The 19622-nt window shown below is 42.2% G+C and overlaps 1 protein-coding gene across 1 annotated transcript in view; it reads left to right on the forward strand.

Annotated features, from left to right (window-relative positions):
- Nucleotides 1-1056: 1056 nt before the first annotated feature.
- Nucleotides 1057-19622, forward strand: part of MIPEP (mitochondrial intermediate peptidase) — a 121061-nt gene continuing 102495 nt past the window's right edge. The window contains exons 1-5 of the mRNA XM_075066017.1: nucleotides 1057-1291; nucleotides 5092-5265; nucleotides 14275-14363; nucleotides 17426-17512; nucleotides 18667-18730. Of these exons, the coding sequence (XP_074922118.1) occupies nucleotides 1121-1291; nucleotides 5092-5265; nucleotides 14275-14363; nucleotides 17426-17512; nucleotides 18667-18730 (585 nt within the window). The 5' untranslated portion in view covers nucleotides 1057-1120. The remainder of the gene's footprint in view (nucleotides 1292-5091; nucleotides 5266-14274; nucleotides 14364-17425; nucleotides 17513-18666; nucleotides 18731-19622) is intronic.

Genomic DNA, 19622 nt, shown 5'->3' on the forward strand with positions numbered 1-19622 from the left:
CATTTTGCATCCACAAATACGGTAACAGATCGGTTGTAATCACTGGCACTTAGTCTGTAGTGGCATTTACCCTCTTTAGGATCTAAACAGATATGGGACATATCAAATACCCTGAGCCACAGGTATAACCTATATCATACTCCTCTACACGGGAATTTAAGTTAACACTCCTGTAGGTACCCTCCTTCTCATGCACACACCTGTTCAACTCTACCAGCATAATGATGGACTGATTGACATTAAGTCCCAGTGGAACCAAAGGGTAAATCCATTCCCTCTGGGCCTGTTCAATAGTGAGGACAAATGCAATAACTGTATTAATCTCATTTCTGTAAGAGAAATTCACTAACCTCCACCATTTTTGGTGATCTCATTCAAAGGAGTTGGTGAGGTTTCTCCAGAGGTCTTCCCTCAACTCTATTGGCAGAACTCCACTAAACCTATCTCTGAGTAGATCTTTTGCTACTGTGACTATCCAGTCCTGAGACTGCATACAGGACAGAGCCATCAACACACCTATCTTCAGGCCATCTAAACCAGCTATAATATTCAGATGATCCTGCTTCTGGAGCCTTAATCATCCTGGCATGACACTAGCAATTCTATATTGCATCACACTCAATTGATGGAGGAATGTGACAGGGAAGCCATATCTGCGCCTAGAGTCCCTCTCTTGCTAGCCAAGATTTCCTTATCCATAGTGTTAAGAACACCTAGGCCAGTGCCCACCCCTCCTGGGATCACAGCTAGGATGGCTCTTGCTCAGTCTAGAGTTCCTCAGCGTGACGCTTTCCAACCAGGAGCACCCTGCCCCCGGGAATGGCCTTACATGCGGTACACACCAGACCCTTAGGCAAAGGCTGCCGGGGAATCCCTGTGCCAGCCCCAGGGCACAGGCCGGGTTATTCTTCACAGACTCGGTGAGCAGGGGAAGAATCACTAAGACACACCCAGCGACGTGCTGGTCCCAGGAGCAGGACCCGCCAAGCCCCGCCCCGCCGGCTCCTCCTCACGCTGGGAGGGACGTGCCGGGGTCGCGGCCCTCAGCAGCAGCCGGAACTGGGAGGTGACTCCCGGCGCTGACGGCGCGAGCTCGGCCTGGGCTGGTGCCCCTCACGCCATGCTGTCCGGGTGCAGGCGGGCGCTGCCGGCAGCCCTGCGCCTCGCGGTGCGGGGCTGGGCAGGGGCCGGCGGCGGCAGCGGCAAGAGGCGGCTCAGCACCAGCTGGTCCCCGGTGGGAGCCGCCTTCGATGCCAAGCAGCAGCGCAGCCGGCTGACGGGCCAGAGCACGGTGAGCGGGCGGGGCCCGGGCTTGGCGGGGCGGGTTGAGGCCCGCCCCCTCGTGGAGGTGGCCAGGGGCCCTCCAGCCTGAGCCCGGCGGAGGCTGGGAGGCGCGCTGCGATCGGTCGCCTGTTGGGTGCGCAGCTGCGCGCACAGCGGCCCCCGACTCCCTAGGATCGCGCCTCCCCTCGAGCCCCTGCTGGCACCTGGGGACGCCCCGCACCGCCAGATCTGAGTCCGTGGCATGTTGGCGCCAGGATCCGGATCGGTTCCGCTTGGGGGAGTCTCTCTGCAGCGCAGCGAGAGCCGGGGGCTCCTGTGGACTGCGCATTTCAGCTCAGGGCAGGGCGCTGCAACCCTTGGGGTCCCACGTTGTTGCAGATGAGGGTGTCCATGGGGTGCGCTCAGTCCCTCGTGCAGGAGCCTAGGGGAGGGCTTTTTTATTAATAGATTTTTAAGGCCAGAAGGGACCATTATGATAATCAAATCTGCCTTTCTGCAGTACGTAGGGCCCACAGAATCTCGCCCAGCAAGGGTCCAGGATTGCTCCTGTGAACTTCCCCAGACAGGCAGCAGGCAGCCTGCACCCTGGGAAGCTTGAAGGGCGATCATGCCATTAAAACAGGACACCTTTGTCCTGGACTGTATTTTAAAGGTATCATCTAGCCCTAAATTTACCAGTTACTTACCATTTCACACTCATTCTCTTGTAATGGCAAGTCTGCACTTAAAATGTGGTACTGATGCAGCTGCACCACTATAGTACTTTAATGAAGACAGCCTATGACAACCACAGGAGAGAGCTCTGCTGTCCCTTAGGGCTAGTCTACACTGTTGTGCTAGGACATCTGTGCAGCTGTACCGCATCTGGTGAAGACGAGGTATGCTGATGGGAGAGCACTCTCCCATCGGCATATTACTCTATCTCAACAAGAGGCAGAAGCTATGTTGGCGGGAAAGCATCTCCCACCGAGATAGCGCCAGTGTGGACAGCGCTTAGAAAAGTGTAGCACGTGTCACACGGGTGGCTTTTTCACATCCCTGAGCAATGTAAATTACATCGCTTTAAGTGGTGGTGTAGACAAGCCCTTAGTTAGCTACTGCCTCTTGGGGAGGCAGGTTATGTCTGCGAGAGAAGGCCTCCTGTCTACAGCTGGGGTTAGGTTGGTATAACTGTGTTGCTCAGGGTGTGGATTTTTCACACTTCTGAACAATGTAGTTATACCAATATAGGTCTGTAGTGTAGACCAGAACTAAGACAGCTGTTGCCTTTGAGGAAATATCCCTGTGTAGTGACATGTAATCTGTATTTTGAGGATTTAGGAGGTGGGGAGTGAGAGGTGTGTAGATTTTGATCTAATGTTCTGCAGGGGAGTGAGTTTCACCAATAAATTAATAAAAAAAAAATTAATTGGAAACAATTTATGACCCAGCTGGCAAAATTACTGAGATGATTCTGTGCCATGTCACCAGTAATTTCTGTATTGAAGCAAGGCAAGAAATACTGTCTTGTTGTATTCTCAGGTAAACCTTTTGTTCTGGGACTCTTCGTGTTCAATTACTTTCCACCCTGTTCAGTTGCTTCCTACACAGAGAGTTTGTACCTAACTGAAGTGCAAAAGCTCTGATTACACCTACAGCTTAGTCAGCCAGTTTTAAAATTTGTCCCTGAGTGTCATTTAATTTCTTTTTAAACTGCGTGTCTGAAACATCCTCTCCTCCAAAGAGATGAAGAAATGGTGGTAAGAGGGGATCCACTCTGGCCAAAATGTTCATACCTGAATGTCTAAAGCAGAGGTGGGCAAACTATGGCCCGCGGGACCCTCCTGCCTGGCCCCTGAGCTCCTGCCCCAGGAGGCTAGCCCCTGGCCCTTCCCCGCAGCCTCAGCTTGCCCCGGTGTAATGCTCTGGGGACGAGACAGCAAGCTCCTGGGGCAGCATGGTAAGGTGGCAGGGAGCAGGTGGGGTTGGATAGAGGGCAGGGGAGTTCAGAGGGGGTGGTGGTCAGGAGGTGGGGGTGTGAATTGGGGTCAGGGCCGTCAGAGGGTGGGGAACAGGGGTGTTGAATGGGGACAGGGGTGGGGGGGGTGTCAGGAAGGAGTGAGGGTTGGATGGGGTGGCGGGGGTCCGGGAGTTGAAAGGGGACAGGGAGCGAGAGGGTTGGATGGGGCAGGAGTCCCAGGGGGGCCGTCAGGGGGTGAAAAGCAGCGAGGGTCAGATGGGGGTGGGGCTGGGCCATGCCTGGCTGTTTGGGGAGGCCAATTCTGGAAACCAGATGCGGCCCTCAGGCCAAAAAGTTTGCCCGCGCCTGGTCTAAAGTGAGGGTTTTAAATCCATATTAGGTGCTCAATCCTTTGAAAATCAGGCTGTTTCTACTTGCATGCTTAAATATGAATTCAGGAACATAACGTTTTATGAACCCAGTTATGAAAATTTTGGTCTTGTGTACTGGAACAGTCTTTAGGAGCTACACCAGTGGTGGGCAACCTGCGGCCCATGGGCCGTGTGCAGCCTGCCAGGGTAATCTGCTGATGGGCCGCCACACAGTTTGTTTACATTTGCATGGCTGCAATTCACTGTTTCCTGCCAATGGGAGCTATGGGAAACAGTGTGGGCTGCAGGTTGCCCACCACTGATCTTACACAGTAAGAATTATTTTTCCTAATTTATATTGCAGTTCAATGCAGGAAAAAGCAATCAGTTCTTCCGAATTAAAACTGTTCTGTGATCATATCATAATTCACATAGGAACATTTCATACTGAACGTTTGTGAAGATTATTCTGAAATGACTGATATTGTGGAGATGAAACAACTTAGTTTGTCTGCTGTTTCACCCTTTTGTGTGCAAGGTTTTTTTTGTTAGTTTGTTTGTTAACTGATATTGACTACCACAAGCACATGTTTATCTGTGGAGTGTTGCCACCAGGCCTGTTGATTTTCTTCTTTTTGATGAGTTATTCATTACTATTATTATTATTATTATTTTTAGTGAAAGTCCTGTGGTAGATTTTCCAGGAATGAGAGATAATGCAGAATGACCTGGAATTAAGAAACTGGCAGACCAGATACCAGTAACATTGTTTTTCATTATTTTTGTATTACTTACTTGTTTCCAGTAGTGCCCACAATGTGCTACCCACTGTACCAATGCAAAAGGGTTCCTGCCCTGAAGTTCCAAGTCAGGCAGTTGAAGCTGCTGAGATCAGGCATAAAATTTTCAAAAATGCCTAAGTGACTTAAAAGCCTAAATCCCATTTTCAGAATGATTAGGTGCTTTCAAGGAAGCTTAGGCTCCTGAGGCCCAGAACCGCAAGGGTATTTAGTATCTAGGAGGATTTGGGCCTAAGTGCCTAAAATAGAACTCTTAAGTCACTTAGATGGTTTTGAAAATTTTACCTCAAGTCTGTAACATAAACCTCATGATATGAGTGCTATATTTCCAGGCCACTAACAGTTTGCTTTAAAGCATAAAAGTAGCTCTTCCCAAATTTGTGGCACCCAGATCCCTAAAAAAAGAAGTTGCTTGAAATTCTTTTATATCAAAACCCCCTTTCTGAACATTACAGAACAAAGTAACTTTCTTAACAGTTTTCACAAAAATAATTTGTTTGCTGATTAATGGAAATGTCCAAGTTTTAGCAAAGGTTTCTATAGTAGACAGTATTATATTGTAAATAAAAGAAATGTTTTATTCTGATTTTTGTCAGTTTGGTGTAGATCTGAAACAGAGAGATTAAAATTGAGATATTCTTGTTTATTTATTCTAGTGTATTTGCACTGTATGTTGAATCTGTACTTGGTATTTTAGGGTCTATTTGGTGTTCCAGAATTGAGTTCTCCAGAAGGTTTTCAAGAAGCACAAGAAAAAGCATTACAAGAAACAGAACAGCTAGTCCAGAAAGCATGTACTACGCCTCCTGGGCCACAGATAGTAATGATCTTTGATCAGCTTTCAGATGCACTGTGCAAAGTAGCAGACTTGGTAAGATTTATTGTTAAGTTTGATATTCTCTTATAAATTTACTTTTTATTTAAATATTTCTAGCTTAGCTCAGACTTTTTGTTTTGTAAACTCTTCTGCTATAAAAGGTACTGTATCAATATTGCGGCTTCCTATATTGGGATAGAAAATTAAAAAGACCCTCCTTAGTGGGAAATTGTAATCAGTTACACAGTCTTTCGTTAAATTACAAGTAGTTTCAGAAGTTATATTTGATGTGATTTGTAACTGTACAGTGAACTTTAAGTGAGATTTAAAAATAATATATCAACGACAAGAGAAATAACAGTAAAATCAGATCAGTATTTTATTAACATTCTTGCCTTATGCAAGATTTACAGTTACGAAGTGTGTACAGCGGGGAATCAGACCACTCTGAAATATAAAGACAACTCTATGCTATAGCATAGATGGCCTTTTAATTGTGCCAACAACACTCAGTTTATAGCCAGGAAATGATGAATCTCTTAGGGTATGTCTACACAAGAAATGCTGCAACTGTACCACTGTAGTGTAAATACCACCAGAGTGATGGACGAATCCCTTCCGTTGCTCTAGTAGTATTTATGCTACAGTGGCACAGTAAATAAGTAATAAATCCATCTCTCCAAGAGTTGGTAGCGAGGTCAACGGACAAATTTTTCTGTCAGCCTAATGGGGTCTACGTCAGAGCTTAGGTCAGCGTAACTACATTGCACAAGGGGTGAAATTTTTCACAGCCTTGAGCAGCATAGTTAAGCTGACCTAACTCAGGCCTGGTCTACACTACGCGTTTAAACCAATTTTAGCAGCGTTAAACCGATTTAACGCTGCACCCATCCACACAACGAGGCCCTTTATATTGATATAAAGGGCTCTTTAAACCGGTTTCTGTACTCCTCCCCGACGAGAGGAGTAGCGCTGAAATCGGTATTACCATATCGGATTAGGATTAGTGTGGCCGCAAATCGACAGTATTGGCCTCCGGGCAGTATCCCACAGTGCACCATTGTGACCGCTCTGGACAGCAGTCTGAACTCAGATGCAGTGGCCAGGTAGACAGGAAAAGCCCTGCGAACTTTTGAATTTCATTTCCTGTTTGCCCAGCGTGCAGCTCTGATCAGCACGGGTGGCTATGCATTCCCAAATCCAAAAGAGCTCCAGCATGAACCGGTTACGGAGAGATACTGATCTGATCGCTGTATGCGGAGACAAGTCTTTCTATCAGCGCTTTGTTACAGAAGGACAGAATGCCAAAGCATTTGAAAAAAATCTCCAAGCTATGATGCAGAATCCACAGCACAGTGCTGTGTGACAAGCATAACGGAAAGCCAAAGAATAAAATGGACGCTCATGGAGGGAGGGAGGGGGTACCGAGGACTCCAGCTATCCACAGCCCGCAGTTTCCGAAAATCATTTGCATTCTTGCTGAGCTCCCAATGCCTGTAGGGTCAAACACATGTCGAGGGTATATCTTGTCAATTTACCCTCCCCCTCCCCCGTGAAACAAAAGGAAAAAAAATCGTTTCTTGACTTTTTCGTCACCTCCCTATGTCTACTGCATGCTGCTGGTAGACATGGTGCAGCGGCAGTGAACACGCAGCATCCTCTCCCTACCCTCGCTTGGTGGCAGACGGTACAAAGATGACGCTATCCATCGTCGTCATAATCTCATGAGTGCTCCTGGCTGGCCTCACCTTGAGGTCGGCCGGGGGCGCCTGGGTAAAAATAGGAATGACTCCCGGTCATTCCCAGTAGATGGTACAGAACGGCTGGTAACCGTCTTCATCATAGCAACTGGGGCTGAGCTCCATCAGCCCCCTCCTTTCATGTCTAAAGAAAAGATTCTGTAGCTGCCTGGACTATCAGAGCAGCAGGATGCTGGGCTCCTCTCCCCCACAACCGTTTAATGTCCTGCCTGGACTATCATAAGCAGCTGGAAGCTGCCTCCTCCCATTTATCTCACTAAAAAGTCAGTGTTTCTTATTCCTGCATTCTTTATGGGATGGGTAGGGTTCTGTGGCCTGCTTTGTGCAGGAGGTTCCAGACTAAGATGATCATGTTGGTCCCTTCTGACCTGTGAGTCTATGAGTAACCCTATGAGTTTATTACTTATCTGACTCAAATGGGGGGGACACTGCAACGGTAGCCGCAGGAGGGTTGGGGAGCAGGGAAGCAATGGTTGGGTTGTTGCAGGGGCACCCCCCAGAATGGCATGCAGCTCATCATTTCTGTGGATCTGACACGGAGCGGCTGTGCTCTCTGATACAGCTGTTCCCTAGCACACTTGCCTCCATATTCTAGGCACGGACTGCACTCTGTTTTTAGATACAACATAAAGGAGGGTAGGACCCAGGGGTCATTTCCCAATTTTTTGTCTTTGCGCCCCCGGCCGACCTCAGCGAAGGTCAGCCAGGAGCACCCATGACAGCAGCAGACGGTACAGAACGACTGATAACTGACATCTCATCGCCAATTTACAGTGGCACGGCAGACGGTACAGAATGACTGATAACTGTCTCTGCTATCTTGCAGAGGGAAATGAATGCTGCTATGTAGCGCTGCAGTACCGCCTCTGTCAGCGGCATCCAGTACACATACGGTGACAGTGACAAAAGGTAAAACGGGCTCCATGGTTGCCATGCTATGGCGTCTACCAGGGCAATCCAGGAAAAAAGGACGCAAAATAATTGTCGTTGCTTTCACGGAGGAAGGAGTGAGTGACGACATTTACCCAGAATCACCTGCGACACTATTTTTGCACCATCATGCATTGTGCTCTCAACCCAGAATTCCAATGGGCAGGGGAGACTGTGGGAACTATGGGATAGCTACGGGATAGCTACCCACAGTGCAACGCTCCAGAAATCGACGCTAGCCTCAGACCATGGACGCACACCACCAAATTAATGTACTTAATGTGGCCGCGTGCTCTCGACTTCATACAATCTGTTTTACAAAACCGGTTTATGTAAAATCGGAATAATCCCGTAGTGTAGATGTACCCTCTGAAGTGTAGATCTAACTTTATCCAACTAAATCAATTTAGATAGTGTCATCCCCTTAACAAAATAATGTAATCACATTTATTATAGCTGTCACTCTTGTGAAAAGATTCATGGTCCTTGGTCTTGCTAGTGGAGGCAGGGGGCTGGACTCGATGACCTTTCAAAGTCCCTTCCAGTTCTAGGAGATAGGATATCTCCATTAATTTATTATTTATTTAAATTTATTTATGGAATTGTTAATTCCGGAAACAGTCTCTGTTTTGTATTTCATACAAAGAACAGCACCTGCAGTAAGAACATAAGAAGAGCCATATTGGGTCAGACCAAAGGTCCATCTAGCCCAGTATCCTGTTTTCCAACCATGGCCAATGCCAGGTGCCCCAGAGGTAATGAACAGAACAGGCAATCATCAAGTAATCCATCCCCTGTCACCCATTCCCAGCTTCTGACAAACAGAGGCTAGGGACACCATCCCTGCCCATCTTGGCCAATAGCCATTGATGGATCTATCTTCCATGAACTTATCTAGTAACATGATGCTAAAAAGTTTCAGTTCTGGCTTAGAGGGAAGATTGCTAGATATTGTAACATGAACACTGCTTCCTATAGCAGCCTGGGGTTTTGTTAGAGGTTTGCCATCCTATTACTTATTCAGCCTGACACTGCTTATGTCATGAGATCTTATAAGACTGCATCCTCGCTTGTTATGGCTACAAGCAATATATTGTTTAACACAAAATCCCAGTTCAAATAATACTAATGATCTGTTTTAAATCCAATAAAACATGGAGAGTTGAGGATCTGAAGCTCTTCTTAATTCACCATGTTGTGCTTCAATACGTAAACTTACTGATGTGTAAAAATCACCATACTCTCAAAGTGGGTTGTTCATGATGAAGTTATGACCATGACAATTCCTTGTAATTGAAACATATATTGGTTTGATGAGGTAGTAATTTTTTTTAAAAAGTGGCCTTATGAGTTGAATTTACTGACTGTAAAGTCTCCTGCAAAGAAACTTCGTGGAATGTTATTAATACATATCATAAATGTTTATTTCATTACTATTTGAGCCTTTTATGGTAGCACATGATTGATTGCTGCATTAGTGGTATTTTTTCAGGTTATACTGTATGATCTTAGGGGCATAAACAAAATCTAAAAATATAAATTGTATCCTAGTGATTATGTTAATTTTGATTTATATCAGCCATTCCAGTAAGAGACTCCTTCAATCCCTCCTGAGGTCCTACAGAATCTAGGGACTGATGTTTGCTCACACTAAAACCAAGGAGTATTTTAACAATGACATCCATGGAAGCAGAATCTGTGTCTAAGGCCCTCTCCAGTCCACCCACCCCATTAGGAAATGCCTGCTTAAACACACAAACAGCTCTTAAGGTCAACACATTTATCAGGTGAAAGGGGAAAGATAGTTGTAGAGTTGAGGACCCTCAACAAGAGAATATATTATCCTAGCCCAGATGTTAACAAGTAGAAAGGTGGTGTCTCGGATAAATGGCATACAAGCCATAAAGGGCTGGATCTAGCAAAACCAGTAGTTTGAATTTCATCTCGAAATAAACTGGAACTCAGTGCAGTCTATGTGCACAAGTGTAATACATTGTATGTGGGATGTACAGCTTACCAAGTAGATAGCTATATTCTGCACTGCATGAAATTTCCAAGTGGGCATGAAGTATTGCTCCAAGCAGAGTGCAATGTAGTAACCCAATCTGGAGGTGAAAAAGGCATGGATAATTATGGTGAGGTCTGAGTTGGAGAGGAAACTTCTTGTCAAGGACAGATGGGGAGAAAAACACACCTGGCTTTGCTGCTATTTGTACATCCAGACACGGTTGAAGCCTCAGTAGTATCTCTAGATTATGAATATTAGTGACGAGGTAGTTATACTGAATAAAAAGAGCATGTATGAAATTACCTGTCTTCTGATACTTTCCCAAGCCATGCTGGAAGTAGATCCACATATTCAGAAGATGCCTCCAAACTTGTACATCAGCAGATGTCTTAATTTTTGCATGCTTTTACCCTGCCTACACTTTTGTGCTCACCAAAGCTATGCTGTATTTGGAAGTTGAATAGTTAGTTGCTTAGCTGCTTGACTGGTGCACACAATACTGTTATTACCAAAATGGAGGAAATTGTACATAAGTAAAAAAAGTAAGGCTGTCAATTAATCACAGTTAACTCACGCGAGTAACTCAGAATTAATCGCGATTAATCACAGTTAAATTGCAGAGTTAAACAATAGAATACCAATTGAAATTTATTAAATATTTTGGATGTCTTTCTACATTTTAAAATATATGGATTTCAATTACAACACAGAATACAAAATGTACAGTGCTCACTTTATATTATTTTTATTACAAATATTTGCACTGTAAAAATGATAAAAGAAATAGTTTTTTTCTGTTCACCTAATACAAGTACTGGAGGGCAATCTCTAGCATGAAAGTGTAACTTACAAATGTAGGGTTTTTGTTTTTTTGTTTTTGTTTTGGTTACATAACTGCACTTAAAAACAAAATACTGTAAGACTTTAGAGCCTAAAAGTCCACTCAGTCCTACTTGTTCAGCCAATCGCTTAGAGAAACAAGTTTGTTTACGTTGACGGGAGATAATGCTGCCCACTTCTTATTTACAGTGTCACTGACCGTGAGAACAGTTGTTGGCATGGCACTTTTGTAGCTGACACTGAAAGGTATTTACATGCGAGATATTCTAAACATTCATATGCCCCTTTATGCTTTGGCCACCATTCCAGAGGACATCCTTCCACGCTGATGATGCTCGTTAAAAATGTGTTAATTACATTTGTGACTGTATACCTTGAGGGAGAATTGTATGTCTCCTGCTCTGTGTTTTACCCACATTCTGCCATATATTTCATGTTATAGCAGCCTTGTATGATGAACCAGCACATGTTCATTTTAAGAACATTTTAACTGCAGATTTGACAAAACGCAAAGAAGCTACCAATGTAAGATTTCCAAAGATAGCTACAGCGCTTGACCTAAGATTTAAGAATCTGAAGTGTCATCCAAAATCTGAGGGGGATGGGATGTGGAGCAGGCTTGTAGAAGTCTTAAAAGAGCAACACTCTGATGCGGAAACTGTAGAACCCAAACCACCAAAAAAGAAAATCAGCTTTCTGCTGATGGCATCTGACTCAGATGGTGAAAATGAACATGCATTGGTCTGCACTGCTTTGGATCATAATTAAGCAGAACTCGTCATCAGCATGGATGCATGTCCTCTGGAATGGCAGTTGAAGCATGAAGGAACATATGACTCTTTAACATAAGAATGTCCGTACTGGGTCAGACCAAAGGTCCATCTAGCCCGGTATCCTGTCTTTCAACAGTGGCCAATCCCAGGTGCCCCAGAGGGAATGAACAGGACAGGTAATCATCAGGTGATCCATCCCCTGTTGCCTATTCCCAACTTCTGGCAAAAAGAAACTGGGGACACCGTCTCTGCCCAGCCTGGCCAATAGCCATTGGTGGACCTATCTTCCATGAATTTATCTAGTTCTCTTTTGAACATATCTGGCACGTAAATACCTTGAAACACTGGCTGCAAAGTGGCATGTAAATGGCTGTTCTCAGTTTTAGGTGACACTGTAAACAAGAATCAGCCAGCATTTTCTCCTGCAACTGTAAGCAAACGTGTTTGTCTGAGCAGTTGGCTGAACAAGAAGTAGGACTGAGTGGACTTGCACTCTCTAAAGTTTTACAATGTTTTATTTTTGAATGCAGTTATTTTTGTACATAATTCTACATTTGTAGGTTCAACTTTCATGATAAAGAGATTGCCCTACAGTATTTGTATTAAGTGAATTGAAAAATACTGTTTTATTTTTACAGTGCAAGTATTTATAATAAAGTGAGCACTGTACACTTTGTATTGTGTGTTGTAATTGAAATCAATATATTTGAAAATGTGAAAAATATCCAAAATATTTATACAAATGTTTAAGAGCACGATTAATCACAAATAATTTTTTTAATTGCTTGACAGCCCTAGAAAAAAGTGTACAAAATATTGATGCATATTTTAGGTAAGCAAATTAGGAGATGAAGTTGGAGTGCCTTTGGAAAATTCGACCCATAACAGGACTCGAAACACTTAAACTAAAAATTATATGTTTTCAGAATGATTATAAATGTATGCTGTATTACACAGTAAACTACATTCAATTTCAGTTTTTCGTTTGAAAGGCGTTTCATATATTTTAAATAAATCCAAATATAACCTTTAACAGAATAAAATAAATTTTTCAAAAGTTGTGAGTACAGCAGTCTGCAGTCTATTCTTGTGTATATAAAAATATTTAAAAACCTGACTGTGATGACATTTACCATGAAAAGCAGTGCAATGTGGTAAATATTTAGCATAATCATATGAAAACAGCTTAGCCTAAGACCAAGATAAATGTCTCTTGCAGTATCTGAATAATGTTAGTACATTTGAAAGATTGAAACTTCTTAGGCTTATTTTTTCCATTTTAAAAATAATTGGAACAAAAAGCAGTCCACAAGGTCATACATGGTAAGAGAAGTAAAACATGTATCATTGCTGGCACTGTTAGGTTGGTGTCCTCACGTCACCATTGAGCTGGGTATGGGCCAGCAGGGAATTCACAAGTGTAAGCCAAATCCTGTAAACTCCTAGTGCAGGGGTCAGCAACCTCTGGCACGCGGCTCGCCAGGGTAAGCACCTGGCGGGTGGTGGGAAGCCGCGACCAACACATCTCTCGGCCTGCACCGTTTCCCGCAGCTCCTATTGGCCTGGGTCGGCGAACTGCGGCCAGTGGGAGCCGCGGTCGCCCAAACCTGCTGACGTGGCAGGTAAACAAACTGGCCTGGTCCGCCAGAGTGCTTACCCTGGTGAGTCGCATAGCAGAGGCTGTTGACCCTGTCCTAATTTGTGTGGTAGTCCTGTTGGCTGTAAAATTACTATTTGTGTGGATAACAATTTGCAACACTGGGCCTTTGAGCCCTGGTCCTACAAGACACGTGCTTAAATGTACTTATATGAGCTAAGCCATTGATTTCGGTGAGACTTTTCATGTGAGTAAAGTTAAACATTCGGGTGTTTGCAGGATTGAGGCTTTAGTGAGCGTGGAGGAAATCTATCACATTGCTCAAGGCAGGATTCCCTATTTTACTGAAAGTTTCTGTTGATCCTTTAATCTTATATGACACTTTTTCCAGTAGTATGCTGGCATTTGTCTGTTTCTGTACCAATGGTGGAGAGACCTTTTTGAAAGATGTAGTTTCTCATGGGTTTTCATCACATTTTGATGAAAGATTAAAACTTTAGAGTAAAGTTATAAACTAAGTACAGAAAACTTTTTTTTAAGCAAGTGTGTAATATTTATAGCAGTAATATTTAAGATATTTCTTAAAACGTGTTTCTTAGGAGTAGACGGTCTATACTAAATTTTGAAAAACAATACAAAAAAGCATGTTTATTTTTCTGGAATTGAGTTTAGTAAGAAATAGAAAGTTTTCTAAGCAGTAAGATTCGAAGGCACTGGTTTTTTTTTTTGGTTTTTTTTTAATGAGTGTGTCCTGCAAGGGAAAGAACCTTTTTCTAAGGTACATACCTAACTGAAAATAATAATTAAAAAAAGTAAGTGAAAATATTTTCTTTGGAGTGGAATTTATGCTATAACAATTAATAACTGTTGACACATTCTTAACAGATACTGGTTCTGAGAAGACAAATGTATGTGGAAGTGCTCAGTAAAAAGAGATTGCATGGAAATACGTGCGTGGAAATACATGTGTGTTAAACTGAGTGGAATTGCCAACTTTTTTTTTAAAACTATTTATTTAGGAAGTTTAAACATGTTTACAAATCTGTGCCATGTAAATTCCAACTCTTCTCTAAAAACTAACTTGCAAGGAAGGTTTGAAATTATGGACAATCTTTTCCCATCACCACCCCTTCTCTTCTTTTTCTACTATGTCAGGCTGACTTTGTGAAAATTGCCCATCCTGACTTTGCATTCAGAGAGGCTGCTGAAGAAGCCTGCAGAAACATTGGTACCATGGTAGAAAAGTATGTTTTGTTCATTATGTTGCTGTAATATTGGCTTTCATATCTGAAAGATTCTGTTTTATCCAACACATAACAATAAGCAAAAAAGTTATCTTGTATCTGGAATTTTTATATGTGGAACAGAGAGCAACTTCTTTTAAAATGTTGTTATTGAAAGATTCATCCTTACAGTGTCTAGTGTAAGGTCATTCTGTTTTAGTTTCAAGTTGCATCTGGAACGCTATTTCATTGTGTAATTCACTGTGAAGGTCTGTGCCACTGGAACTCATGAAAGCCTTGGAACTAAATTTTCTGAAGTTTCTGGCAGTTAATTTTTTAACTCTGAAGTCTGTATAATTTAGGGATGGCAAATCTAAAGGCACACAACACCTCTTTGTCTGTCATACTGACCACATGGATTCTGACTGTGTAAGAGGGAATGTGAAAAAAGGGAGGAAAATCTTCCATTGAGGTTCAGAATATAGACTTACAATTTGAAGCTGTATCCAGTCAGATATCAACATTGAAGTGCTGTACTTCTATTTTACTAACCTTGAGAAAGTGTATTCTGGCTGAAACATCACAAAAAAAAATCTCATTTGATAAAATATATATTCTTAGATTTGTATTTGAATCAGATTTTGAGTATAGTGGCAATCAGTTTAAGGAGTTACTTGTGTTATAATGAAGGCAGGTGGGTTATAATTTTGATATCAGAGTGTAAAATGTAAACAAGGTTGTCTGGGCTTAAAATTTTTTACCAGAGGCCTTCCAAACTAGCCATATTACTCCCTACTTGCCAGAGGTAGTTACAAAAGATGGAGAGTCATTTCCACCAGCCACTTGTACAGGCAATATCTTGGTAAGAAGTCCGGTCAAGCTGAGTGAATAATGGATGTTTCAGATCACTGGCAGTTAAGGAAAATAATTTTGTTTCAAGTTGAACAGAAAGCATTTTTTGAAAATTTCTGGTGAATGAAAAAGTTGAGAAAATTTAAAGTCAAAATGAAACATTTCAGTTTGGCCTGAAAAAATTAGTTTAGGTCTTCAGGCATTTTGACTAAAGCAAAGGAAAGGAGGACTAGATTCACAAAACAGCAGTGAGGGGAAGAAGAGGGGGAGGGATAGCTTAGTGGTTTGAGCATTGGCCTGCTAAACCCAGACTTGTGAGTTCAGTCCTTGAGGGGATCATTTAGGGATCTGGGGTAAAAATCTGCCTGGGGATTGGTCCTGCTTTGAGTAGGGGGTTGGAGTAGATGACCTCCTGAGGTCCCTTCCAACCCTGATAGTCTGATTCTATGATGGTGATACCCCTCTCTCATGAACTCTAGCCTCATGGGAGACCCAGGTTCAGTTCTTCCCTCTGCATGATGTGGAGAGGGCTTTGAACTTAGGTTTCCCCCATTGCAGCAGTATGCCATATCACTATGAGCTGTCAAAGCTGTTCCACTTTTCATAAATAGTCATCAAAGCAGATGTTGTATTTGGGCCTCCCACATTCCAGGTGAGTGTCCTAACCACTAGGCTAAAGCTTATCTGGCAGGTACCAGCTCCACCACCTCCTAAAGCCATTTTCCCTCCTTTCCTTTTCTTTTGTCAAAAATGCCTGCCTGAAAATTGAAACAAACACTTTGAGGTTGAAGTGAAAAGTTTTTTATTTTGACATTACTAAAACATTTAGATTATTTTGTTAGCTTAAAACCATTTGGCAAACTCACCACAAATTTGTGAATAGTTTTGGTTGACCCCAGATTGCATTTTTCAGTGAATAAACTAGCTCTGGGTGGGGTTTTTGGGTGAATTAAGTCCAGTCCCCTGCTCCTGTTCCTGGATGCTAGGAAAGGGGCGGGTGTTGAGATTTCTGCAGGAATGGTATCTGTGGGATGTGTTCCTGTTTGGGAGCTCCCTGTTTCAAGCCTAGCTTCCATTTTTTTGGGTAGTCCTCCTATGTGAATGCTTTACCAAGTAGCAGTATGAACTTTACATGATTCTTAAGAGCTCCACTGCTGCTTACAGGGTTCCAAATAGCAGTAGAAAAACTGACCAGAGTCGTCATAAGTTTTCTCTGCCAGTGTCTAACAAAGCTATGGCCAGCAGAGGCAGTGGAGCTTTCTGCAGTCTAAGGAGGATACCACTGCATCAGTGTGTATACTTGATAAGCTTCACACCATCAAGGCTAGAAAAAGAATATTTGTAAGATTAAATTCAATAGAAACTGATGGCTTGAGCCTGTGCACTTGTTTGGGAAATCTTCCCACCTGCAGGTGGATTTTTCAAAACCTAAAGAGGGGGGTTACTCAGTAAGGCGTACCTTGCTGCGGATTGTCTGTTTTTAAATGTCAGTTTGGATTGAAGCAAACTTTTAGAGAAGAGGAAGGCACAAATTAACACATTCTAAACTTTAGATCAGGGGTTCTCAAACTTCATTGCATCGTGACCCCCTTCTGACAACAAAAATTACTACACGACCGCAGGATGTGGGAGTGAAGCCCGAGCCCACTCGAGTTTTGGTGCCCTGGGAGTGCCAAAGCCAAAGACCAAAGGCTTCAGCCCCAGACAGGAGGCCTATAACCTGAGTCCCGCTGCCCAGGGCTAAAGCCCTGAGGCCTGGGCTTCGGCCCTGGGTGGTGGGGGTTGGGCTTTGGCCCTGGACCCCAGCAAGTCTAAGCCAGCCCTGGCGATCCCATTAAAATGAGGTTGCAACCCACTTTGGGGTCCTGATCCACAGTTTGAGAACCGCTGCATAGATTATGCCCTCTGTCAGAAACAACATTTTTCTATTGAATGCTTAAAATAAGCCACTATCCTTAGACTTTGTCCTCCTTACCTCAATATGTCATGCAAAAATATTTGCCTGTTGAAAATAAGTACCCACCTGCATAGTCATAAATGCTAGAATGTATAACATGTATCTTTTTATTGTACAGTAGTTTCTGAGCACAGTTACAACTTGAAAAAACATTTTGAAAACTTCGCCTTTGATTTCTAATAGTGTATGTCAGAAAAGATTAAACTCTGCCTTTGAACTAGTAATGCCAGTAACTATTTCTGATACATGGTTGCTTTTATCTTTATCTCTTTAGGTTAAATACAAATATCGAGCTGTGCCAAAGTTTGAAACAGTTGCTGGCTAATAAAGAGGTTATGGATTCCCTAGATCCAGAAACCAGGTACTTGTTAATGTTTAACATTTTAGAAGTTAATACGCTATAAATTATTCTCCAAAATGCTTGGAAATATTTCTGTATTGTTAAATTGATGGACAGTTCAGCACCTTTTTGTAAAAGAAGTGCAAAACACAGTGAGCCAGAAAGTCTGAGACTACATTTTTATGCAACTTTTATTAACCACTGAGGATTTAACTGTACAGTAGTCAGGAAGTTCAGTTATTATGAATAGGCTATGTTGGAGTACACATAATGTGTGTGTGTATGTGTAGCTAAAAGCTATGTTAAGGTTGCCCAGTTTAAATCTTTAGAAAATGAGGAAATGCAAAAGTTAAGTTTCCCGTAACAAAATCAACTCAACCAAATTGTATTATTCTGCTATGATATACATCTAACAATGTAAACAGTAATAAGGTATAAATTTAAGAAGGAAAATAGGGAGTGGAATGTATTTAGAGTCGTACAAATTAAAATAAGTGCATATCCATTCATCTAGAAGTCTCTGACATTATTTTTTTTTTAATATGTAAATTGTATCTGGAGCACCCTGGAAAATATGCCTATGTTGGTTAGCTTACTGTTTATTTTCTTATTATTGGGGTTTCAAATACAATCAAGCATTTTTATTAATGACAGTTGTGCATGGTATCATGCTTTCAGTCTATAGGGTCAAATTAACGTCATCATTTTTTACATTCACTTTATTGTTGTTATAAAGCACCATTTTTACTGCTGCATATTCATTTCTGCCTGACATATTATTCTCTCTCTCACACAGTAAGGATAACTATCCTATTTTTTCCCCTCAAACAATCAAATGTTCTAGGCTTAAGGGTTTTTTTCCTCATCAGTCAAAATAAATGAAATAAGTTAAATTAAATTGATGTTTTATAGTTTACACAAATTAATGTAATAAGCTTGTTAAAAGACATTGTTCAGTGCAAATCACCAAAATGTCTACAAGGAAAAACATCTAGTTTCACTGAATAAACAAAGGAATAAACCTCTGAAAGTGCAAAGAACAAAATAGTTATAAAAGATTATATAATAAGTAATTATTTTCTATCTTAAATCAAAATATAGTTGGTAAAATATAGCACACTAAAATCTGACTGCTGTGAAATAAGAGTCTTAATGGAGTTTTACTGTATTTTTAGGCAAGTGGCAGAACTTTTTATGTTCGATTTCGAAATCAGTGGTATTCATTTGGACGATGAAAAGGTAATTTTTTTTGTCTGTGATATGTGAATAGATGTTTGCCTGACTTTTAAAAGCAGATAGCAAAAAGCAGGGCATATGTAATGGAATTCTGTGCTGAGTTGCGCCCCTGAATGTTCTGGAAGTCGGTGGAGCTCAGCCATCTCAAAAACCTATTTTGTCATTAACTATCAAGTGGCTGGATTTGTAGTGTCCTGTTCAACTTTCAGAGTCTAGTTCAGCATTCACGCTCCAGACTGCCTTGTTACTCAGTCCTGTGCTCCAGAGAGTTACAAGCGGGCCCCTGGACTCTTAGATCTGCAATTTGGATTCATATGTGCACAGTACAGTTTTTGTGAAATGGCTAGTTGTTTCAACAGTGTAGCTGCACAGGATGGGAAAAACGTGCATCCTGTTATCTGGATAACAAGCTACTCAAATGCAGCACTTCCGAAGGAATCAAACCACATGTCTGTGTCACAACCTAAGATTTTTAGTGACTCTAGAGCCTCTAAGTTGTGTGTCAGTGTGTCTCTCTGCCCTGTAAGAGTCCAAGACTGATTTGGCAGAGCTAGCAGATCTGAGCTAGTAATATGTTGGAGATGTTGGGCTGGGTGTCCATAAATGTTCCTGGTACTCATGACATATCTCTGCATGAGAAAATCTCCTATAATTTTTGAGTTTCTAGCAGCTGAGGTTCATACACAGACTCTTTTTTACTAAAGTCAGGTGGCCGACTTGCAGCGAAAACACCGAAATGCATTGTTTTGATAGCAGCTTGCAAACTGGAAAGCCCTTCCAGAATAATTTTCTTACAGTTGCTGTGTACTGAGATTAACGCCTCTTAAATCAGAAGACAGGTGGAAAAGTACAATAGGAAGGCATGCAAACATTTAAAATATGGCTACTGTGATAT

The sequence above is a fragment of the Chelonoidis abingdonii genome, chromosome 1 (assembly GCF_003597395.2).
Source record: "Chelonoidis abingdonii isolate Lonesome George chromosome 1, CheloAbing_2.0, whole genome shotgun sequence".
Taxonomy (NCBI): Eukaryota; Metazoa; Chordata; order Testudines; family Testudinidae; genus Chelonoidis; species Chelonoidis abingdonii.